The following is a 25,361-nucleotide window of genomic DNA, read 5'->3' on the forward strand; positions in this document are numbered from 1 at the left end:
GCCCGTAAGACCTCCGTTCATCTTCAGAACACAGTTTAAGATATTTTAGATTAGTCCGAGAGCTTTCTGTCCCTCCATTGAAAATGTATGAACGGTATACTGTCCTTGTCCAGAAAGGAAATAAAGACATCATCAAAGTAGTCCATGTGACATCAGTGGGTTAGAATGTTTTGAAGCATCGGAAATACATTTTGGTCCAAAAATAACAAAAATTAGGACTTTATTGTATACCGTTCATACATTTTCAATGGAGGGACAGAAAGCTCTCGGACTAAATGTAAAATATCTTAAACTGTGTTCTGAAGATGAACTGAGGTCTTACGGGCTTGGAGAGACATGAGGGTGAGTCATTAATGACATCATTTTCATTTTTGGGTGAACTAACCCTTTAAGTCTGCAAGTGCTTGGCTGACTGATCTAAATTTCGGTTACCTCCACAAACAAACCAATAGTCCATGACTTCATAGGAAGCTTAAAAAAAGTTAAATAGTTAGCTCAATTTAATCCTTAACTCTTTTAAATCATAGATGACTTTGGAAATTATCAGTATTAATCATCATCACCAATGAACAATAATGAAAGAAAGTGCACCACCTGCCGGTGTGATCTGGAAAGTGGCAGAAGTGAACAGCAAAATTATGAGAAACCAGAAACATGTATTTGAACACTGTTAATTTACTTCTTGGAATTTTAATTTGGTAAAAGTCAGATTTAAAACAATAGAAATGGGTTACAAATTGTATTTAGAGATTTCTTTTTTCAGGAACACTCACTCGAAGAGCACAATCAGCAACACGTTAGCATACACACAGACAAAAAAGCAGTTTGCGCAAAATAAATAAGATCAGGTATGAGAAATTACATAATTTTAAAACTGAACCTGACAGCTGGATGAATATGGAAGAGTTGAACATGGGCTTTTAATAAAAAAGCCACAATTTTATATGATTCAGATTAATTACATTCATGAGCAAAGACCACCAAACCGTTTCACCAAGCTACAAAAGCTAACAGCTGCCAACCGCTCTGCATATGAACTAAAACACTCAATAACTAGTCTTTGAAAGAAAAACAACCAGCAGATATGTTTAACCTCTGGTTAAGATCAGATAGCGAGCTTTCAATTTAATAACCATCACTCAAAAAGTAGAAAAAGAGATGATTGCTAGCAATGAATTCAGAAACTTCATCAGCAGAAAAAAAAAAACACTGATTATTTTGCTCTCCAACAGAGGATAATAACAACCTGTACGTTTCTCGATGTGCAATAACTTGCAAGGATTCATGTTAAAGTCAGAACTCAAAGAAGTTGAGCAACAACCAATCTCAGAGAACTTGGAACACAGTTTCTAGTATTTTGATACCAATGTCTTATAGTGGTGCAGAAATGATAAAACTGTGTTAGGATGGATTCTACGATGTCCAGCGCCACCAGGCCACCTTCATCCGATCCCAGACGGCCCCCATAGAATCGATGGCCGGACGCACGTCCAGGATGGAGAACTGGAAGGTGTCTTTATCGAGGTCCCCGTCGTAGTAGTCAATGACATAGCGGACTTCCTTTCCGCACCGATCTACGATCCAATCATGTCGGTCGAACGGCAATTCATATCTACAGAGAAAGTTAGCACAGAGAAATCAAGCACTCTGCAGTGTTTTAAACACAACATGACAAGGATCCTTTGGGATTCACTTTTTATATCTCACCCCATCCAGTGACGTATTCTGGCTCTGGGTGAAAACTCTTTGGCTTTGCCCCCGAATCTCTTCAGAGATGGACCGCATGGACACTCGCTGCCAGAAACAAACATGTGTTTGAAACTTACAGTAGTCTAGGGTGCTATGATCATTCTTGCATGCTTGTCAGTTTGTAAAAACAAAGCAATCACACTGCCAGTGACCATCAAATGACAAACAGAAGGCGGCTAACACAATATTATCGCCTCATTTATCTGGCAGCAACAGGGCTGCAGAGGTGATGGAGCCTTTATTTGTGCTAACAATATAAAAACTGCATTGGATAAACTGCATTGGATAAACTGCATTGGATAAACTGCATTGGATAAACTGCATTGGATACACTGCATTGGTAGTACAGCACAAAGTCTGTTATACACACCAAGGCTGTATTTATTCAATCAAAACTACAGCAAAAACACTGATATTGTTGAATATTTTAATTATTTAAAATCCCTTTTCTATGGAAACTTGTTTCCACCATTGAATAAAAAAACTTTAATTGCATCTTTTTACCTCACAATTATGGGAAACAAAATCAAAATTGTGTGATAAAAAGTCAGTTATCTTTTGTCATTTCGAGTTTATATCTCGCAATTCCGAGTTTATGACTTCTTTTCTCAGAATTGTGAGATGTAAACTTTGAATTGCGAGGAAAAAAAGTAAGAATTGTGAGATATAAAAGCAAAAAAATGTCCCTATCAATTGCGAGTTTATATCTCGTAAATATTTTTTCTCAGAATTGTGAGATTCACACTTGGAATTGTGAGTTATAAAGTCTGAATTGTGTGATTAAAAAGTCATAATTACCTTTTTTATTTTATATTCCTTGCGGCAAACAAGCTTCCGTAGTTTTTAATTTTAATATTTTTAAATATTATTTATTCCTGTGATATATTTTTTCAAGATTCTTTGATGTATATAAATTCATTCATTTGAAATTGAAATATTTTGTAAAATTATAAATGTCTTTGTCATTATTGATCAGTTGAATGCATCCTTGCTGAATAAATGTATTAACTTCTCTTAATAAAAAAAACACTGGATTGGAAGACACTGTAATACAGCATTGCTCTCTGAATCATACAGTAAAGTGATTTCAGTCACTGATCATGTGAAAATGAGAGTTGTGTTGCAGTCACCTGGCATGAAGGGCTTCCCACTTCAGGATTTCCTGCCAGGCTTGATCGTTGTTACGATTGTGGATCTTGATTATATTGGACATGTCTTTGGGATCAAGACTGTCATCCTTCCAGCGCCACCTAGCAAAACAACAAGTATATATAAGTATATATAGTATATATATATAAGTATTTTTAAACTTTTTAGTAAATAAAAAAATAATGTTTTTATTTAATAATTTATGCATCATAATTATTTATATTTATATATATATATATATATATATATACACACACACACACACACACACACACACACAGTCATGTGAAACCCTATGCAATATTTTGTTCTTTTGTAAGAAATATGGACATATCAATATTTGATCTTCTTTCAAACAATATCTTATATAAAGGTGATGTAATTGAACCAAAAACAATGAAATTTCAACCATAATATCAGTTATTTAACAAAAAATGTACAAAGATGCCAATTCCTACTGAGCAAAAAGTTAGGACACCCTATGCCCTAATAGCTGGTATTGCCCCCTTTGACTGAAATAACCTCAATAAGACGTTTCCTATAAGTGTCTACAAGTTTCTGACATCGACTGGGAGAAAGTTTTCCTCTCTCCTCCTTACAGAATCTTTTCAGCTGTCTGATTTTTGTTGAGGTTTCTTGCATGCACAGCCCGTTTCAAATCACCCCACAGCATCTCAATAGGCTGATTTATAATATTTTTTTTTAAATCCCTTCCCAGACTCATATGCATCAGTTCAGTTCTTTTACTTATAAAGCACATTTAAAAGAGCCACAAGACTGACCAAAGTACTGTACAAGCTCAAATAACTAAGGATCGAAAAGAGAACAACTAAGAAACTACATGTACAGAATTGAAAACAGAAAACAAGGAAGTCAAATAAACAAAATCAAAAATTAAAACATACAGAGGAGAGACATTAACCAGTTTTAAAAGCTAAGGAAAACAAATAGGTTGGCAGAAAAGATTTAAAAAGTGATAAAGGAGGAGCTACTCTAAGTTGTACAACCAGATCTTAGGCCTCGGGACGGGCTATATGGGTGTAGTAGTTCAGACAGATAACTTGGAGCAAGATGAAGCAAACATTTGTACACATATAGGAAATTTTTATAGTCAATCCTAAATTGGAATGGGAGCCAATAGAGAGCTCGCAAATTTCTTAAGAAATTTGGCCGCAGCATTTTGAACCAATTGAAGACGAATGATCTGGGACTTTGAAATGCCGCTGAACAGAGAATTACAGTAATCCAAGCGTGATGTTATAAAAGCATGAATAGCTATCTCAAGGGATTTTTCGGGCATGAAATGTTTTATTTTAGCAAGAAGGTGGAGTTGAAAAAAGCTAGAAGCGACAACAACGGACACCTGTTTCTCTAAATTTAATCGACTATCTAGGAAAAGTCCAAGGTTTAAAGAAACATCTGGTATTAAAAACAGACAAATTACCTAGAGTGTTGTTATCGAACTCAAATTTGTCAGATATGCCAAAAAATGCAAAAATATGCATCTACAACCTTCTTTCTGAAGCCCTCAGAGAGCTCTTTTGATCTCACCATGGTGATTTCACTCACAAACCAAACTAAATGTCTGCGCTTTAAATAACACAGACTCCTCCACAATCCTCTCTAACAATATTCTAATCTTTTGCACATGATGTGGCGCACCTGATTCTAATTTTATGCATTTTAAGTAGTAAATAAATGTGGTCCTATCTTTTTCCTTACCAAAAATTTAATTTCTATTAAGGAAATTTTACAAATAATTTTAAAAAGACTTTTCTTCAGTTTATTAGTAAAGTACTATTATTTATATTACCTCCATCTCTCAATATTGTTAAAATGAAGATCAGACGTCCATATGTTGAAAAAGACAAAGGTGTGTGTGTGTGTGTGTGTGTGTGTGTGTGTGTGTGTGTGTATTTAATATAGTTTAAAATATATTCATACTTTTATTCAGCAAGGATGAATTAAATTGATCAAAAGTGATAGATTATTAGAATGATTTCTAAAGGATTATGTGATGACACTGAATACTGGACTAAAGGCTGCTTTGCAATCACAATAATTTACTTATTTTTTAAATTAAATTAATATTTTAAATATAATCAAATAGAAAACAGTTATTTTAAATTGTAATAATATTGCACATTATTAAAGTTTTGACTGTATATTTCATCAAATAAATCCAGCATTGTGTTATAATCTTATACAAGCATGAGAGACTTCTAACATTATAACATTAAAATAAATCTTACTGACCCCAAACATTTGAATGGTAGTGGATACGCACTAGCTCATGCAAAACCATTGTTGTTGCTCTTTCTTGACATTGGAGAATAATGTAATATTTTTTCTATCTGGGTAATCAAGATACAGCACTCACAGACTTCCTGAAACTAAGCCAAATGACATATCAGCTCTCCAAATCATGAACAGAATGTATCTGGTAGTAAAACATGGATTTAGGAATCTTTATACAAGCGTATACTTTTATAAATAGTACAGCACGCCAAAACTCACCCCTTCCGCAGCATGGCATTCCAGAACATCTGTTCAGAAGGATAGACCCAGTTCTGTTCTGCGCCTGATCGAGGGATTTTAGACTCCTCTCTTTTGATGGACAAAGGGAATGGCTGGTCCGGGGCGGGCACCTGGTTTGGAGGGGGCATCTGTGGTACACAGAAAAGCAACATTAACACACATAAGCCAAAAATCAAAAAGGGCATCATCTGCTTCAGGGAAGTGCCCAGCTCACCATATTTGTAGGATCGACGGCTCCTTCAGAAGCTCTCATTGGACATTCGACAAACTCGTACGCTCTCTCCTGGTGTGCTGGGCTGGCCGGAGTCGTCTGAGCCTGATGCATCGGGCACTCAGGAGGAGGAGAGCCTGGGTTTATATTACACATTACAAATTATTACATCCAGTCCTCTGATATACAGCTCATGATAAAAGATGGAGTATGACTCACTTTTAGGGATCTCTTGATGCATGGGACACCCAGCGGGTGGGGTCGCCCCAGCAAAATGAGCCGCTGACATTGCAGACTCTGCCCGGATATTGGGGGCAAGACTGGATACGGATGCACCCATGACAAACACCAGTGCTGAAGAGGTCAAGGACACCGTTGCATCATTACTTGTGTTATGCTGTTCAAAATCTATATCACATGACTTTAAATATTTAAAAATAGAGCCTATTGTTGAATTGTGTTAAAGGGACAGTTCACATTGACTTCCATAGTATTTTCTTTAACACTATGGAAGTCAATGGAGTCCATCAACTGTTTGATTACCCACATTCTTTAAAATATATTTTGTGTTCAGCAGAAGAAAGAAGTTCATACAGGTTTGGAACAACTTGAGGGTGAGTAAATGATGACAGAATTTTTTATTTTTAGGTGAACTATACATTTAATGAAATAGTTCACAAACAAGCACACACACCATGTTGCACCAATACTGTAGACTTTCTTCTAAAAAAAAAAGGGACCATATAGTTTCCATAAAATAGTCAATTTGATAATATTCAATCTTCTGCTCTTATGTTGTTTTTAGTTATGAAAAGAAGTGACATTTGGAATTATTTATGTCAAACCTCATGTTAGAGTTTGAAGTATCATATTAGAATATAGGCAAAATATCTATCCCTCATGCAAAGCTATTATAATGTTTCAGATGACTTGGAAAATATGGCACAAATGCTATGAACCATTATAGTGCTTTTTGGAACTGGTCACCATTCAATTTCATAGTTTGTGAAATAACATCTTAAATATTCCGTCATACACATTCAGAACAATATTACAATGTTGTTGCGGGTGAACTATTGCACCTTTCACTATTCCTAAAAGTGATCTTTAAGAGACAAATCCTAAAATGCAAGAGTTACAAAATAAGTTATATAACATCCTCCATACAGTCATGTAAAACAATGTAACTGAATACCAAATCACATATTCCACTACAAACTCCATTACAACAACCAGATTTTTAAACATCTTCACATAACAATCTCGATTCCTGAAGGTTTACAGATTTCAGAGCATAACTCACCTTTCTGTGACTCTTATGTGAGGATCGGACGCTCTGCAATGTCAACGTGCACCGCTACTTCCGCTTCACCCAGCATGCAATGCGCGGGGGCGGGACGAAGGCGTAGCTCATGAATATTAATTAGTCAGTGTCCATGATACACTTTTCACAGAAGAAAACATTTTATTCATTTAACATTTTTTCCATGAAACATATATATATTTTTTTTAATTATAGTACTTTAATAAGAAATATGGGAAATCTTTAAAAGCAATCTTCGTTCTGTGTGCTTTATAGTGCACTAAAACTATGATTTGTAAAAAGAATAGATTAATTAAATTATAAATAAGAAGGGCATATGCCTACATACCGAACTGAAGAAGGAACATACAAAATGATTATGGATCAAAATGAGCATATTGCTTTATTGAGGCAAATGGCATAATGTGACAAATTAAGGTGAAAGAACAAAAATGTTCAAAAATAACTTGTCATTCCTCATGTAGGCCCTACATGCACTTTCCTTCAGTATGGGAACATGATCCCTGTGGCCACTGTAAGAACATATGTAAACATTTACATGGCAACAATTTCCTGTGACAGTATGGAATATATCAGCAATAAAAACACAGTCATGATTTTGTGCATCTCCACATTTCATAAACCAAAAATAAATAGTGAATACTGAGGGTTTGGACCTTTATGCATTGAAAGGACTTCCCAAAAATAATCAGAACTGGAAAAGTACAATTCAATATTGTCTTGGCAAAACAACAAACAAACAACAAACTCTTTAATGACATCTAACTGTCCATAGATTCATAGATCAACCCTGTCTTGGAAATGACCCTCAGCAGGTCATTACAATGAATAAACGGTCTTCCCTTATTTTCCTTTGTTTGCTTCATATTATATTTGAACAGTGCTATCATGCCTGTCTGTAGGCGAAAATATACTGAAACTGTTGGTGTGTAACCACTTACTTAATATGCAAAATTAAGAACATTCTTCAAACAGTCATTCTTACTTCGGACCTTTGGTTGCAACATTTGAGTGAACTAAAAAGATAAATCAAAGTTATAATCATTCATCCTTTACATGAATATCCTATACAATGAACCATGTGGTATAAAATGACACTAGAAGTAGTAAATAAAAGATGTTTATTGAAGAAAACAAAAAGGCATTTTAAGTGATCGAATGCAAAGGCAAAAATCACAACATAGATTCCTGTATTACTCGTGCCAATAAAAGACAATTCTTTATAGGTCTGTCTCTCAGAATAACGCATTTCAATATTCAAGTAAGTTCAATAAAAATAGAACCGATTTCAAATTGTTTCCGCGCAAATCGATGTAAGCCATCTCTCTAGCTGTCTTTCATAAATCAATAAAACTATTCATGCACTCACATCTGTGCCGCCACTGAATGCATGTGTGTACAGCATGAATAGGCTATTCTACACTATATTTGTCTTACATAGTGACTATGAATTTTAAAATGAATTCGTATATCTCTGTATTGTGAAATCTCTCATATGCTGTAAATCTACTCAGATACATTGACGATTTTTATATCTTTCTGTTAAAAAATAATAAATATGTCGTACAAACATTACCATGCCTTCCCAGTGTAAAACTGGTTCAATAAATTAGGTACGATGCAGGAAAACTAATCGACACCGGCGTCGAGAACTCTTCGGCTCGAACATTCATGAGCTAAACAAACCAAAGCTCTTTTGAATACCCTTTTAAAACCCATTTCCAAATCAAAATCGATAATTTAAGTTCAGTATTAATCGAATATACTGTACACAAACGTAATTAAAAGTATTATTGTATGGTTAATAAAATTTCTATGTACAATGCAAACATTCAGAGAACAACATTGCCGCATGCAATTAACTGTAGGCTACAGTGCGAACAAATCTTGACGTCTGTTTCGTGGAAACACAACGGAATCCGAACGGAATCTGGAGCGAGTGTAAACCGATTTCATTCTTAAAACAGTTTCGTATTAATTAAGAGTTCACTGCTCGCATCTGGTATAGACTAACTTACATAGAAAATATTTTGGCTATTTAAACCCACATGTGACCACATCGACAGAAGTCCATCATTTCCTCAGAAAAATTTCGAATACATCGCAAGTACAGCATGACGGTGGATTTTCCAAGAGATTCGTCTTAAGTACACTGATCCCGGTCGCTGCTTTTCCTCGTTTAGTGCAGTGCAGTTGTGTGGATGAAACGTTCACAGTCAATATACGCGGCTTTGAAGTAAACGTGAACATCAGGTTACTCACTGACCGCTTGGCCCCTTTGCACAGTACAGTGATTGAGGGAGACGGACTGAACTTTGATTAATAAATAATGTGGTTTACCTGCCCACGGTTTGAAATCAGAAACATACAGTAAAATACAGTTCAGCCGGCGACCTTGTACAGTGGGTCGTTTGCACATCTGGTGTACAGTTTTGAAAACACACAAAATAAAAGTGGGCGGCCAGTCTTTTCTGGTGTAGCCTACTAGAATCTCTATTTGACACTGTGTCCGAGTTTCAGGTCTTAACTCTGTGAAATATTGCTCTGGGGTGGTTTTCATTCTCGACCGGTCACTATCATGCAATAGTGTCCACTCCCTTGAAGACCGTCAACATGACAACGACCCTTGTTTGTGAACAAAATTCGAATGTCCGAGCCCGTTTTTGCTCAATCGGTTTTTCCATTCTCCTGGATCTCAGGTTTGAGCCTCTGGCTGGATCGCAGGACTTTGTAGCAGCCGCGGGCGATCTTATGCATCCACATGACGTTCATGATGTCCAGACAGATGCTGGAGAAGATCCAGGCGCTACGGCCACCGACGGTGACCCTGTAGAAGGCCTCCGTGCCGTACACGGAGAACATTCGGCTGTAGTATACCGGCATGACAGCGATCCGCACCAGGAAAAACACAGCCGCCATCAGGACCCCGTTAGCCATGTTGGGCTTGGAAACTTTGGGGTAACCTAACACTTCAAAGAACCAGCTGGAAAACACAAGTGAGCAGAGTGACATGCTGTAAACTAGTTTACTAACAAAACATTTCTGTCATTTCTTATTAAAGACAGCATAAAATTGCATTTGATACATTTAATTAGGGATGTCCTAAACAAGTTTGTGCCCCCGATCCAAATCAGTGAAAATGCTGATACCGATTCGATAGCCTACTTGTATTTTACTATTGCTTGGTGCACACTTCAAGTATATGGCTCCAGACTAACGTTTGAGAGCAGTGGCACCGGTGCCACTAAGTTCTTCAGATAGTGGCACCAGCACCTGATATGGCAGCGCTGAAGGGGATTGTTAATCATAAAGGCAATTTAATCATAAAATTACTATTGTTTTGCATAATAACTGTAGTAACTAATAATAGTACATGTTTGTTTCTTGGAAAACATTTGACAGTAAAGCACTGAGCATGGGTTGAGATGCAGATCAAATTAACTTTTAACAACAGCCTAATTTTTATAGGGAAAATTTTAAATATTGTACTCTTATTAAAGTGTTCTTCTATAGCATTGTTCCATCTATAGTATCATACTGAACTGACCAACAGCTACAGTGATTATAAAAGGACCGCTCTTTGCTTGCTTTCTGTGTAATTCTTCACAATTGTTTTGTTTTTCCTATTTCATACTTCAGTACAAAAAGTGTCAAACTTTGACAAAAAAATATTTCTTGATTTCTTTATAATAGGGATTTCATAATATCTAAATAAGCATTTAAAAACAAACCCCAGTGAAAAACATTATTAGGGAGTGGACATGGCAAATAAGCCAATGAGTGCTCCTCTGCTGCCATCTATGGGTTATAGAGGTCATTTCATGTATTATTATTTTTAAATAAAAAGCATTTCTTGCCAAGTTTTGATTTTCCAACAACTTGAAACTTTTAGTTTTGCAAATGGGGACCATCTTTGACAGATGAACAAATAATGTTTTTCGTAATCACATTAAAAAAAACTGGATCATATTTAGAGTGTTGGAAAAGCGTGGAGCACTTGAAGGCTTGAATTTCACTCTCAAAAGGTTTTACCTGCCGGTGCAGCCTGGAGCCCTAAAGTATATTAAAGTTCTTAAAATCAATCCAATGTATGCAGGGCCGTGCAGAGTGTTTCTCAGGGATGGGGCACAAAAAAGGGGTATAATTACTAAGAAGTAATTCCAATATAACAATTATAACCAATCCTTGAGAAACTCCTACAGAAGCATATGCATTTTCATTGTTAATTTCACACTGAAATATTTTCCTTAAATTAAATTCCTTAAATTTCACACTAACATTTTGTTTCCTTAAATTCCGTTAGGTGGTTATTTATATTATAAGCCATTTATTTTGTTTACCTTCTGATCTCAGAAAAGTTAACGCAATGTTTGCCGGTGTTACGGCAGCAAGCTTTATGCATGTGCGCGCTTTAGTACTTAATATTTTAAATGCTCATTATTGTGGTTTAGAATTTCTTCCCTGACTAATCGACTAATGACTTAAATGAACGACTAATAATCAACTAGGCTAGTCGACTTATATTCAGGAACATTTACTGAAAGGGTAAAGAGTGTTAATTCAGATTTTATGTTGTCTTTAATAATAATAATAATAATAATAATAATTCATTACATTTATATAGCGCATTACTATTACAAAGAAAGGGGGGGGGGGGGTCTCCTCAACCACCACTAATGGCTTTAAGACATGGTGGGCAACACTAAAAAGTTTGCCTGTAAAATATTTGGAACATTAATCAGCCAAATACCTACCGTTGGTTTACACACGGTGTGGAAAACTCTGCAAGCAGACGGAAGTTAGCAAAATAAGGCAACATTCCTTGACCCTGGAAAAACAAGGCAAAGAACAAACAAACAATGACACAGACACGAGTTATATAGAAAGGCACAGGCTCATGAATCAGCTCCATGAACAGTCCCAATCTCTCCTGCTGTCAGGTACCACAGTAATTGCTTGGGTGCTGAGTTATGATACTTCACTCTGACAGACATAAAAAAAAACCAAATATATATATATATATATATATATATACAGTATATATATATATTTTTTAAAGTAGATAGAACATAGAAAATAGAACACCGAAAGGAGGTTGCATGGACATGGTTATTCTATTAATACAGGATGTATTTTTAAGATCAAATAATGCCTTTTAGTATTTACTGCCTATATTTAGCGTGTCATTTTAGTGAATATGTAGAGGTGATAAATTACTTGCATTATGAGTAAAAATAGATTCATGATAATATATCAAATTTATGATTTGTTAAAGTCATTCATCATAAAGGAATGTCTATTTTCCCTAAATAAATAATCTGACTTTAATAGTGCGGTCAAATTGAGCCAAACAAGTTTTTTGTTGATATTACTGATATTTGTCCCTGTAGTAATTACTGTAAAAGGTTAACAGAGACGAGATCTAACAAATGAAAGGTTAATTATGAAATCAGAAACCAAATCTTTTTTTGTCAATAATAACAGTCAGCATTTCAAATAAGCCACATATTGTCAGGCACATACAGTCTGAGTCTAAATATCTGAGACCACTGGTGAAAATTCAATTTTGATTTATTCACTATAAATTATGTCAGATAATATTACTGAAATTAATAAACAGCATTACACACACACACAGATATATATAAGATGTTTATAACTGAATTTACTTAAAAAATGTATATAATGTGAGGTCATGTGCATGGACTCTACTCATGTGTTCATATAGGCACATAGTGTTTCCTTTCAAAGTGGCATCATCAAATACTGGCATGCGTAGTAGTGTTTTTATTTGTTTTCGTGGATCCTTGTGAACGGGGATCAATTTGACAACGTTGTCATCTGTACATTAAAAAAGCAAAGGAAAAAACGTTTCGTTTTTAGTACATCATTGTCATGTAAACATTTCCCCTAAGCTTAAAGGGATGGATCACCAAAAAATGAGAATTTGGTAATTTATTTACTCACCATCAAGTTGTTCTAAACCTGTATGTTCTTTCTGCAGCTGAACATAGGAGAATATATTTTGAAGAATGTGAGTAGCCAAACAGTTGCTGGACTAGTTTGAAAAATAAAATACTATGGGGACCAGAAACTTTTTTGTGTTCAGCACAAGTAAGAAATGAATACAGGTATGGAAGAACATGAGACTGAGTAAATGATGAGAGAATTTTAATTTCTGGGTGAACTAGTAAAATCCCAAAATTTGCAATGTGGTCTCAGACTTTTAGATCCCACTGTATCAGTGCAGCAATGGTCAGCCATGCATGTTTTGTCAGAGAATGAAGCCTTTCCTTGAGTCTGTGCCAATGAAACATTGCTCTCAAAAAACATTATCATTCCTGAACATTTTTGCATCTCGGTAACACACTTACCTTGCGGGCTGCAATTAAAAAACACATTAGCATACTTACTGCAAAATGGACCACATATTATCAATAAAAAAATGAAATAATAATCAGGTTGGCTAGCAGATGCATGCTGGTACCCCTAGGTACTGGTAAGTCCATACTGTAACTGGGCTTCAGTAACTGCTCAGAGTTCCATAACAGCAGAACAGCAGACAAGACAGGAGAGAGTCCATCTAGATCAGCCAAGCCTATAACCCTCATCTTCTAACCTGACTAAAAGTGACACTGGTAGTTTTTGCATGAAGGGTTTTGCTGGTCAAAGGAAGTGAGGCTGCGTTATTCAAGAAGTCATGTTAGGTGGGACAGAGACAGACTGACAGACAGATTCTTGGAAAAAAAGGTGCAGAAAAAATGCAAAAAGAACGAACGACAAAAGCAGCAACAACAGTTAAGACTCATTGGACATGCACTATGAGGAACAAATCGCACGACACACTGACAAATTAATTCAATCTTACACTACTTAAAAATAATAACGTTTGATAGACTGTTAAGGTTATGTGCCAGCATTAAATATAGCGAAACGCTTTGTTCTTAATATGAAGCACAATTGTTAAACGCTGAAAAGATTGATGGGGTTTATTATGCTTTAATGTTCTAAAAAGAAGGCGAATATTCTAATTTAGTCTGGGAAGTACATAATAACAAAAAAGACACTAAAACGTTCTGCTTCGAACACTAATAGCATTTCTAAACACAGGAAACAATAACAACGAATGACATTTCGAACGACAGACTTGACTACTCAGTGAGACCCAACAGAGACTTCCAGCTCCATGTTAAATTACATCTATTATCATGTAATAATTTAGAAAAAGGCAGTCATAAAAGTGACCAGTGACAGTATGGTCTACATCCTGACAACAAAATGCACGTTCAGGTTTTGAGGCGATCCTCAAAGTTGCATTAAATCAAGGTAACTAAGGTATACAAGCAACAAAGCCATGAATATCATCAGTCGCTGCCCCATATGCATATTTAGGAATCAGATTTTTTTTTTTTTTTTTTGGTGCAGCTGAGGTTTTTAGAAATGTACACACTAAGACAACAAATTAAGCCACCAGAAATCATTTGTCATGGTCATTCTATATAACGTGTGCCGTTTGAGTCCCTGTTGTACAGTAATATATCAGTGAAATTTAAATTTATTGTTATTATCAACATCATCATCATCATCAAGGCAGATAGTGGAATTACAGCTGATCGTAAGTAATAATACGTTACAGTATATGACAAAAAAAATGTAACAACTCATGCGTTAGTGCACACAACGTGCAAGCATGACCAAGAAAAATATGTTAGTTATGTTAGGTCACTAAGGATTATATATGAATGACTTGAACAAATACAGGCTTATGCCAATTTATTAACATTTCAAGATATTCTTTGTCTGATATACTGTTAAAAATATTACCAAAGGCACCCATTTCACAGAATCACCTATGCCAAACAACTGAGCATCAACTGATGCCGTTTTAGGTGTTGTTTGTTTTCTTTCAAATTTCTATCAAAAAGCACAACTTGTGCAACAAGTTTCCCAGTTTTGCAACAAGTTGTGTAACTAAATGTGTAGTTATTTAGAATTCAGTTGAGGACCAGATCAACCTGTTATTCTTCAAAACCTTAGTGTGGATTATAGAGAATCTCGACACAGCCCAACAAACAAGTGCTTTCTCGCCGTTACTCATCCTGCAGTTGAGATGTGGATGTTAGGTTTCAGAAGAGAGAGTTTTTAGGAGGAAGATCGGCTCAAAGCAGGGGAAGGTATCAGAGCATGCACACAAGAAACCCTCCAACGGCACCACAGGAGCAGCGAGCGTCAACACATGCACACAATCCGGTGCAGTCTGGCCCGAGACCGAGACCCGGGCCACAACTGACCGTTTAGAGTTGCTGAGGGGGGGTCAGCGAGGTAGAAGAGGAGTTGAAGAGGAGAGAATGGACTTCTGCATAACCGTCAATGAGCATTCCATGCAAAAAATACCATCATCATCATCATAATCATCATCATCATCATAATCAGCTACAGAACCTGGTGACCTAGAGGGTAACCGTACAACTGAACCAAGAGTGAACAGCAGTGGCCTCAGTGGGTGGTGTAGTCTAGTGGTTAAAGATCTGGGCTGGTATATGCAAACATTTGGAGACCATTTTAACAATAAACTAAGGATATAGTAAATAGGGATGAGCAACAAATACAAGTTTCTTAGAAACGGCTTACATAAGATGTGTTATTGTGCTCAAAACTAGAGGGAGCACAACAGAACAGGACAGACTGCATAACTTAAGATGCATTAAAAAAAGTCCAACTCTTTAACAAAAATGTTAAAGACATCAGCCTGAATGTGTTGTACGCAATGGCGGTGCTTTAAAAATGTAATAAAACTTTTTCCAAAGACAGTTTTACTGTGCAAACTAATAAATTATATAAAATAACCTAACATAATTAACTATTTAGTTGGATTGCTCATCCCTAATTGTAAATAAAAATATTTTTTTACAAATGAGAACTTTAAAGAAATAAGGGCCTTGTTACTTCTTAGTAATGTATTCAGAGAAGGTCACAGGCCCAATATGAGGTCAAATTTTGTTATGAATATCCAAAGGAGGTCACTAAACCAGAATGACAGTGTGCGGTTATTTGTACAATAATTCCTTGACATTTAAGATATATAATGTACAGTCAGTTTGTTATTATTGCTTAGTGCTAAATAAACCCTATAACGTTGATACAAGATTCCCGTTGGGGTTTATGATGCCAGACAGTTCATTATCCTGCTTATTACACTGTGACTTGCATGCATAGATAAATAAATGCATCAATAAATGCATAAAAAAAGATTTTAGTTAAATTATGTGGGAAAAAGACAGACCACCGATTGTAATGACAGACATGAAACTAGCTACTAGTGGCCAGCTCCTGTCATAATACAAATATATTTGCTGCAATTTGCCTGCGGTGCCACATAAATGACCAATCAGAAGTATCCCAGAAAGCCAGCAGCTAACATTCACTTTAAAGGGATAGTTCACCCAAAAATGAAAATTCTGTCAGTAATTACTCACCCTCATGTTGTTCCAACCCCGTAAGACTTTCGTTCATTTTCGGAACACAAATCAATATATTTTTGATGAAATCTGAGAGCTGGCTCACTCCTTCATAGGAGTGAGCAAGGTAAATTGCATCTGCCGGCCCAGAAAAGTTAGTAAAGACATCGTTAAAATAGTCCAAGTGACTACAGTGGCTCAATCTTAAGTTTATCAAGCGTTTATCTTTAATAACTTTTCTGGGCCGGCAGATGCAATTATCTAGCAGCCTATGAAGGAGTAAGACAGCTCTCAGATTTAATCAAAAATATCTTAATTTGTGTTCTGAAGATGAACGAAAGCCTTACGGGGTTGGAACAACATGAGTGTGAGTAATTACTGATAGAATTTTCATTTTTGGGTGAACTAACCCTTAAACAATGTTGGAGGAGTGCTCTGAATGCTCAACATGTTTGCAATACATTTTAAAAAGGTGACGTGTATAGTGAATGGAATGACACAAATGGGATAAATCCTTCTGAAGAAAATGACTTCCAGCAGAATTCTGTTCATCATGTTCCTCTGTTTATAGGGAACACAGAGCTTTCAGCACCAGCTGCACACCTGACACTACCACTGCTCACTCTTGGTTGTCTCTTTCCCATCTTGCCTGCATGTTCTGTTATGGGACAACAGGGAACTCACCAGTACAAAGTAGTAAGCATACAATGCCGCCAGGTGGTGGATTACAAAAAACTTGTCTCCTATTGCTCTCCAATAGTAAAATATAAGCAGCAGATCTGAAAAACACACAGAACAAAAAGGCGAGAAGAGTCAGAACTACTTTCAGGATTATGATTTTGCCAGTTTTAATTTAGCATGTACACAAAACACTGCCACAAAAGTGACTTAATACATTCAAAGAGCTACTTCTTGGTTTCCATGTGAGATAAGGCCATATTATCGTTTAATAATATGGCCTCATCTCACATGGACATTTATCTAGGGACTTTTGCAGCACCAAAAATTATGTCTCTGGTCATGTAACGTTGTTTCAGAGTATTCCTTAAAACTATAGTCCACCCAAAAATGACAATTCTGTTATTAATTACTCACCCTCATGTCGTTCCAAACCTGTAAGACTTTTGTTCATCTTCGGAACACAAATGAAAATACTTTTGATGAAATCTGAGAGCTTTTTGTCCCTCCATTGACAGCTTTGCAACTGACACTTTTGACGCTTCAAAAAGTTCATAAAGAGATCATAAAACTAATCCATATGACTTGAGCGGTTTAGTCCAAATTTTCTGAAGTCTCTTGATCGCTTTTTATGATGAACTGATTTAGGCTTTTATTCACATATAAACATTCATAAACTCACACATCAGTTATGGTAAACGAAAGCTCAAACATGTTCGCTTGACATGCGAGAACCAACAAGGTTCATTCTCGTGTTACGCAGCACGTTTGAGCTTCTGTTTATGTTCGCTGATCAATGTTTATATGTGAATAAAAGGCTAAAATCAATCTGTTCATCATATAAAGCGATCGAGTCTCTTCTGAAAATTTGGACTAAACCGATCAATTCATATGGATTAGTTTCACGATCTCTTTATGAACTTTTTAAAGCGTCAAAGCGTTTGGAACGACATGAGGGTGAGTAATTAATGAAAGAATTTTCATTTTTGTGTGAAATATCCCTGCAAAGTCTCAGCCAACATCGGATGACTTTGATGGCTGTGAAGCTGTTATATGGTTGATTCATTTTTAGAGATTTTTTTTAATGCAAATATTACATTACGATATCAACTTATATGTCCCTTACCCAGCATTACAATCATAAGAATAATTATAAGCATTTTCATAAATTGAAATAAAATAAATAAAAAAGGAAAAACTCTCAATATTACAACAAACAAAAATATCCTGCATTTTTATGCATGATCCAGCTCTCAAACAAAAACCCTCCACCAAAGTCAGACATCTGCCGTAAGCTCTCACCAGATATGAGGTAGCCTGTAGTAATGCTCACGTTTATCTTCACCAGAGTAGGATCTCCCCTGTTGTGGTAAAGATGAGAACAAGGCACTGAGATTACTGCAAGACCACGTTACAACAGTTACTGAGAGAGTCCTGCTAGTCTGTAAAGAGCAGTGCTTTCCCAGCATGCAGTGTGACGGGTCATCTCGAGGGCAGGGCGCTCACCATACTGGGTCCTGATTGACGGCCTCATCGAAGAACAGGATGTAGAGGCAGAAAAGGCCGACCAACAGGGCGTGGAGCGTGGACACTGTCCTGCAGACACACGCAAGGGAAAGGGTTTAATCACACATGACAGCAGTCTTTATAGTGGGCTGCTTCTCCCGTAGAACCATGTCAAGTTGAAACGATCGAAACAGAGCAATTGACTGCTGTCAATCAACCAGATGCTGAGTGCCCTACATCTAAAGATCTCTTCCAGCTGGCTGTTCTCTTGACAGCCGTTGAAATGAGCAAATGATCACTGCTATCTTCCCTAAGTTTCTTTCTGCATACACAGACATTAGTCATTTTGAGTGCCAGCTTACAACCTTCTCTCCGTAGGTTCTCCTGATAAGACATTTAACAGGGAAATATTTAAAGTGCCACTGCGAATCCACTGGCTATATTCAACATACTGCCTGTTAAGAATGGCTCTTAGCCTATACATTATTGTAACTGTATGTATAATTGTAATTCCTATTTGATTCCGAAACAAATTACTCTTATGAGTAAATCAAAAACATACATTGCAACCTTACCACTTTTGTCTAAATTATTCGTGAATGTCTTTTGATTCAGTTCTTTTTAGTGAATCAAAACCACACAGAGCAGCCAGGTTCATCCAATTCCTAAACAAATTACTTCTGAGCGTTTTTTTTTTAATGAATCAAAAACTGAATTCCTGATTCCTGAACAAATGAGTTATTCGAGCCAAATCATTTAGTAAACCAAACAACCAGTTGTTTAAAAGATTCACAAATACCTAAACAAATAACTATATGAGCCAGTTCTTTTATGTGAATCAAACTATGCGTTTAAATGATTCCTGAATGAATGAGTCAGTTCTTTTTAGTGACTCAGAAACACACAGCGTCTGACCAGTACAGTCCATTTCCTAAACGAATGACTCTAATGAGGCGGTTCTTTTTAGTGAATCAAAAACATCCAGTACAATGAGTCTTTTGAGCCAGTTCTTTTTAATGAATCAGACCTGCACAGTGCAACCAGACTAGCATGATTCCTAAACAAATGACTTTTACGAACTTTTAGTGAATCAAACACACACAGCTATGTTGTACATAAGAAACACGGAATATCTACAGATACATCTGATCATGAGAAGACAACACATACAGAAAGAACAAGCATGCTTCATTACCTTGAGTTCCACTCGATCTTCTGTTTGTGGGTGAGTTTGAGGAAGCCAGGGCTGATTCTGGACGACACCCAGGGGCTCACGCTGTGAAAGAGCCACTGGAAGGTGCAAAAACTCACCACCGAGATGAGCAGGATCAGCTGGCTGAAGGGGTCCATGGCCACCCGACCCCACTGCAAGAAGACAGTTGAAGTTGCTTTAAAAAAAGACATGAACATCAATGTGCCGTTGAGATTCTCTAGCCAGGAGAAAAGCTAAGTAAATGTTTAACAGACATGCCCTATGGCATTACGGTGTTTGTGAGGAAAAACAAATGAGGTGATATAAAGCCCATGTCTCTATCTCCCACTCAGAAAACTAAAACAATCATTGGTTGATGCTATTAATGCAGCCAGGCGTGACGTAAGAGTTTGTTGACCATTCCAAAAGACTCCAAAATCTCAGACATTCTGGTTACACAACTGTTCTGGAAATCAACAGTGGGCTTTTGTTTGTAATAAATGACAATACGCATGTAATCCTTGATGGTAGCGCTGTATATATACACACATCATACTCAGATCTAAATGTCAACCTTCTCCTAAAGGTGAAATCTTAAGTCTGGTGTTTAAAAAAAAAAAAGCAAGAGTTTTAACAGTTCCTCTTTCAGCCTGGCTCATTGTGCACCAGAAAAACAAGTCTGTCCCCTTTGAAGCAAAAAAGGAAGCAGTGATCCATAATGATAATCCTTTGGCCAAAATAATCTCAGCATTCCAGCTGGGTTTAGCAGGAGTAAATCGGCAGCACAGACACTGCATTCATGCTCACCTGAGCTATTCTCACTTCCTGTAACGAGTGATTTTACTTTCTTCCATATATGGTGGTTCAGCAGAAATAAAAGCCACAGGGTTAACATTCAAATTGTCAGCTGGACGTAATCTAGTTCAAGGCTAGGCCGTATCAGCCTTTAAAGTCATTGAGCATGTTTTTTTTTTAAACCTTTCATTTGTAAACAAGTTTAATTCACTTTAATTTAATAAAATTTAATTCACTGAATTAAGTATGTGCGTGTGTTTAACTTTATTTTATCTATCTATATTCTAGTGATTTTAAATATTTATTCATATAAAAATATATTACACAACACTTATTCGATATTTTTGCTGAAAAATACTGTGAAATAAACTGTTATACATAAGACATACAAGTATGTCCTTGACAAATAGAAAATTCAAAAATACTCATGGAAGAAGCATTATTTTACAAGACATCTTACAGTGGCCATCTTAGTCCTCGTAACATTTCCCGCTGATCTACTTTCATGACCTCTGCCCCATAATGGCTAATGGAAAACATGAATTGCACTCTTACCTAAGGCTACAAGTGTTCAAAGGACGATAGAAATATATACTCAGATATAGGGTTCAGTACAAAACATGAACCCTTTGAACTGAGAGTGTAGAGAAAAGAGACTGACACAGATTTGAAAACCATGAAATTGGAGTTTTGTGGCTTTTAGACCATGTGTACTAGCTTTGAGGTCATCTACACTGTAGAGTACTAAGTTTAGCAGAGATACAGATTTAAAATGTACATTCTTTCAAATATTAATGATCCATCTTGTTCACAGGGTTGTTTAATTAAAAGTCAGCCACTCATAACTATCCTGACATGCCTTAACTTGCTAACTATTGTTACAAAAAACAGTGCCTAATTAAATCTCCCAAACAAGGGTATACCAACGACCTTAAAAAAAACAAAAAGTGTCCCACTAGCGGTAACAGAACTGCAGGTTTCCTTACACTAGTCTTCCATTGACTTGTAGTTGGAAGACAGCAACATAGTGTCGGCCCAGATCCGGCCCACATCTGGTACACATGGATTCCACACGGCCCAGATGTGGGCCGGATCTGGGCCGACACTGTGTTGCTGTCTAATGTTTACCAACTAACGTGGATGTCTGTAAATCGGAAGGTTCATTACCATACTATCTGATATTGATTCTGGTAGCCAGCGATACAATATTTGCTGATACCTCAAAAAATCCTGCGATACGATTTGATTAGATTCATGGGTATATGGATCTATATAATGGTATGTGCCTATTTTACACAACCAGTTACATTTTTATGAGCCTTCAAATGCAACCAAAATATATAAAATGAACATTCCTCTGAAAATCCTGTGCAAGAAGACATGACAGAAAACTTGCTTTCTGTGGGTGCGCTACAGATGTGTGCACACAAAACTTCTCACACAGTGCACAAGTAAGGAATTTTGTTCTCTTTTGCATCTTTCGCGCTTGAATGGTTTAAAATAGTTTGCATGAAAGTGCAGCTCCTCTCTCTTTGAATGGGGTAACACCAAATTCTCCAAAACTGTTCGTCAAGCTTAAATATTAAATTTAATATTTGAAGTCCCCAATGAAATATGACAACAACAAAAAAAAAGAAAAAAAAACATTTAAGCTGGAACAAGCTAATGCGCAATCATAACCGTGCATCTCGGAACACTGACTGTTTATATAGGAACCGGAGATTTCTACGGCAGCAGTGACGTGATGACTTTACCAATCAGCGATTGGCTCCTATTTAGAAGGCGGGACTTATTTAGCCATAATGCCCGTTACACTTTCACAATCTTTTAGTGTGTATATATATATATATATATATATATATATATATATACACTAAAAGATTGATTCTTGGGGTTTAAGAATCAATTAAAATCAAGGAATCTTTTTTTGCTTTTTTCACCTAGCCCTAATTGTAACAATACAAAAGCCGGTTGAAAACTGCATAAGCATTAAAAGGGGCATTCGGCAACTCTAGCTATTTCTATTTCATGTTTTCTCAGCGAGCTCCCCCTACAGCTGTGAGGCGTATATTTCACAACAATGTCATAAAAAACTCACTTGCGGCACCCTTCTCCCCCCGCTGCACATGTGCATTTGTGATTATTGGAGCCGACCAACTTTATCGTGTGGAGCTATGTCTACCGATGTGGGTAATACATCATACACATTGAGGGCGGCATGTGTGTTTATGTCGAATTGCCGTAAAGCAGTTTGCGTTTCTCGCTCGTTCTCGCTTCTCACAAGACTTCCTATTTCAAACTTACCGGGACGTTAGTCCCCATGTTGCAAGGTTGGTTTTCCGCCTGGGAACGCTGGGGGGAGCGGGGAAAGTCACCGTTCTCACCAGAACAGGTTATTAAACCATCCAAATGATTTCTAAACGGTTTTATTAAGTTGAAATAGTTGCCGAATGCCCCTTTAAGAGGATATAAACAATTGAGTTTATAGTAAGCGAACATGGTTCACTTACCATCTATATTTTAGAACATGTTCAAAGAACTGAAGGAGATGTGCTGTGACATCAGCACATCTACTCATGGGGTGATGGGAGTCAAAAAACATGCTGTAACTAAATTTAGATGTTCTTTATGTTGCAATAGGCACACATGTCCACCCAGTCAGGTTGGGGGTGGGGGTGAATGTATTTACAGTCCCTATACAGGTTCATGCTGGTTGTGAAGGGCAGGCATCCAAAGAGGTCACGAAGCAATGTATGGCAATGGCTGTGACACAACAGGAAGTTCAGCAGTTCTCAGATGAACACATGTATGCACGTCTTCTGCTGTGTGTGCATGTATCATGAACTTAACCACAAAAATCAACAGTAAAAGCCTTCAGTGGCGGAAAAGTCTTGGGTAGATTAAGATGCTTTCCATTCTGATGTACAGGTTTGTAATGTAGAAGGCAGATCACAGCATTGATAAAGCTGCATTGCTGGCATGCTTTAGTGCATTGAGTGAATGCATCATATATTAAGAAAAGCAGTGCCGCCTTATGAATGAAAGATTAGCTGAGCAAAGCAAGGCTCATACAGCAGCAGAATGGATAAAATGAATGCTTTAATAAATCCATGAGCAAACTGCAGAGCTAAAGCAAAAATCTACAAAGTACATGTCATACATATATACATACATACACAAAATGATAATTATAGTCATGATTCAAAAAATCATGATATTTGTAAAATTATGTTTGTCTTGAAAAGACGATAGAGGTAATGTTTTACCAGTGGCTGATTGTTGAACCACAAGACATTAACATCAAAACCTTTTTTGAAAAATGGCATTTAAGTTTTTTTAAACAAAAAATGACTACAAATATTACATTTCTAAGAGATTGGCAAGTGTTTTAAACTATTTTTTAAAGTCTTTTCATTGGTTATTTTTCACACACAGCAGGCAGCTCTCAAAACTGAAAGTAAACCAAAAAAGGGAGAGCAGAATAAAAGACCCCAGAAGAAAGTTTTTAAAAGTCAGAAACACATATTGATGAAGAATCTTAAACACTTTCGCAAAACCTGTGCTTCATTTAATATTTTCATTCGTAAAAGTAAAAGTTCATGTTTTTCTAGTCACAAACCTAAACAAAATGTTTCCCTTCATACTGACATGCATGCATCTTCAGTGCAGATTCGACCATAACGTTAGCCTATTTAAATGCTAAACACAGATGTAATTTTATAGCCTTCATTTGTCAAAGTCGGTCATCTAACTTCGACTGATATAACGTTACTGCATTGAACCGCATAGCTTGTGTAACAAATGCACATATCTATATTTTTGCTTAGATGTGCATTTTATGAAGATGGGCGCGTGTCAAATATACATCGACTGCAATTCAGCACTGACTGTTTGATAACACATATGGATCACATCTCTATTAAAGGTCAAAAACATAGCGATGGACGGTAATCGACTCGTGTTGTTTCCGATATGCCTTTCTTTCTTTAGGCCAAATCACACCGCAATACTGGCTAAAAACACAGCGCTTATGCAATAAAATATTGTTTGATGTCATGCAATACATGTATTAACCCATGCTTACCTCTTATCAATCATCAATAGTGTCTGTTGGTTAGTTGTGCATGGTGTTTGAAAACATGGGCTGATAAAAATCCGTGTTTTTCGTCAGTCAGACACATGCATGATTCTCCTCTCTCCACGGCGATATGAAATGCATGATTTCATATCAAACAGAAACGGAAGCCTTATAATATTCTCAATCTACGATGCGTGTGCGTTTTATAAGCGCGCGTCGTTGAGAACATGTTGAGGATGATTGAAACTGGTGGTGATGGCTGTATGTGATGGTGGTGAAAGGATCCAATTTCAGCTTCATTCTTAAAGAGATATTCACACACAAGAATAACTGCCACTCTCTTCTGGTGGGAATTTTGATTCATCAGTGAGTCGAATCTTTTGAATCCGACCAAAAGATTCGTTCAGAGCGAGGTAGGATGTTTCTGCAGGATACGTCGGTTACGTCCAGTAGACGTGACGTGAGTGACTGAATTAATTCCCCCAACTGATTCATTAAATATAATATGCGTTCTCTTACGAGAGGTTCTCTCGTATTGCGTAAGTATAGCTTACGCTACGGGAAAGATTCATCTTTTCGAGATATTGAAGCCAAAAAACTGGGAACCGGGAACTGCTGCAGCCTATCACTGAGCCCGACGTGACGTCACGTCCAATGAAGGGCGCTCGCGCCTTCACAGCGTC

The 25,361-nt window shown here is 36.7% G+C and overlaps 2 protein-coding genes across 5 annotated transcripts; both read right to left on the reverse strand.

The window, feature by feature from the left end:
- Window positions 1-659: 659 nt before the first annotated feature.
- hccsb (holocytochrome c synthase b) lies at window positions 660-7,046 on the reverse strand. Its single transcript, XM_077245070.1, has 7 exons — window positions 6,951-7,046; window positions 5,867-6,001; window positions 5,651-5,784; window positions 5,416-5,564; window positions 2,880-2,999; window positions 1,708-1,794; window positions 660-1,612 (listed from the first exon to the last, which is right to left on the reverse strand). The coding sequence occupies exons 2-7, from the start codon at window positions 5,985-5,987 to the stop codon at window positions 1,414-1,416; spliced, it is 810 nt and encodes a 269-aa protein (XP_077101185.1). The 5' UTR covers window positions 5,988-6,001; window positions 6,951-7,046; the 3' UTR covers window positions 660-1,413.
- Window positions 7,047-7,327: 281 nt separating this feature from the next.
- On the reverse strand, window positions 7,328-25,043 carry tlcd4a (TLC domain containing 4a). Of its 4 annotated transcripts, none has more exons than XM_077245102.1 (7): window positions 24,685-25,043; window positions 19,809-20,001; window positions 18,614-18,703; window positions 18,410-18,468; window positions 17,114-17,208; window positions 11,726-11,799; window positions 7,328-9,954 (listed from the first exon to the last, which is right to left on the reverse strand). In XM_077245102.1, exons 2-7 carry the CDS (start codon window positions 19,961-19,963, stop codon window positions 9,639-9,641), a joined length of 789 nt encoding a protein of 262 aa, XP_077101217.1. In that variant the 5' UTR covers window positions 19,964-20,001; window positions 24,685-25,043; the 3' UTR covers window positions 7,328-9,638. The 4 variants fall into 4 exon arrangements, with proteins under 4 accessions (XP_077101217.1, XP_077101216.1, XP_077101218.1 ...); XM_077245101.1 differs by having other exon boundaries at window positions 19,809-19,978; window positions 24,685-25,040; XM_077245103.1 differs by lacking the exon at window positions 17,114-17,208 and having other exon boundaries at window positions 18,441-18,468; window positions 19,809-19,978; window positions 24,685-25,000.
- Window positions 25,044-25,361: the final 318 nt, after the last annotated feature.

Source organism: Siphateles boraxobius, unplaced genomic scaffold (assembly GCF_051911475.1).
Source record: "Siphateles boraxobius isolate OS27281-9 unplaced genomic scaffold, OSU_SipBor_1 26, whole genome shotgun sequence".
In the NCBI taxonomy this organism is placed as follows: Eukaryota; Metazoa; Chordata; class Actinopteri; order Cypriniformes; family Leuciscidae; genus Siphateles; species Siphateles boraxobius.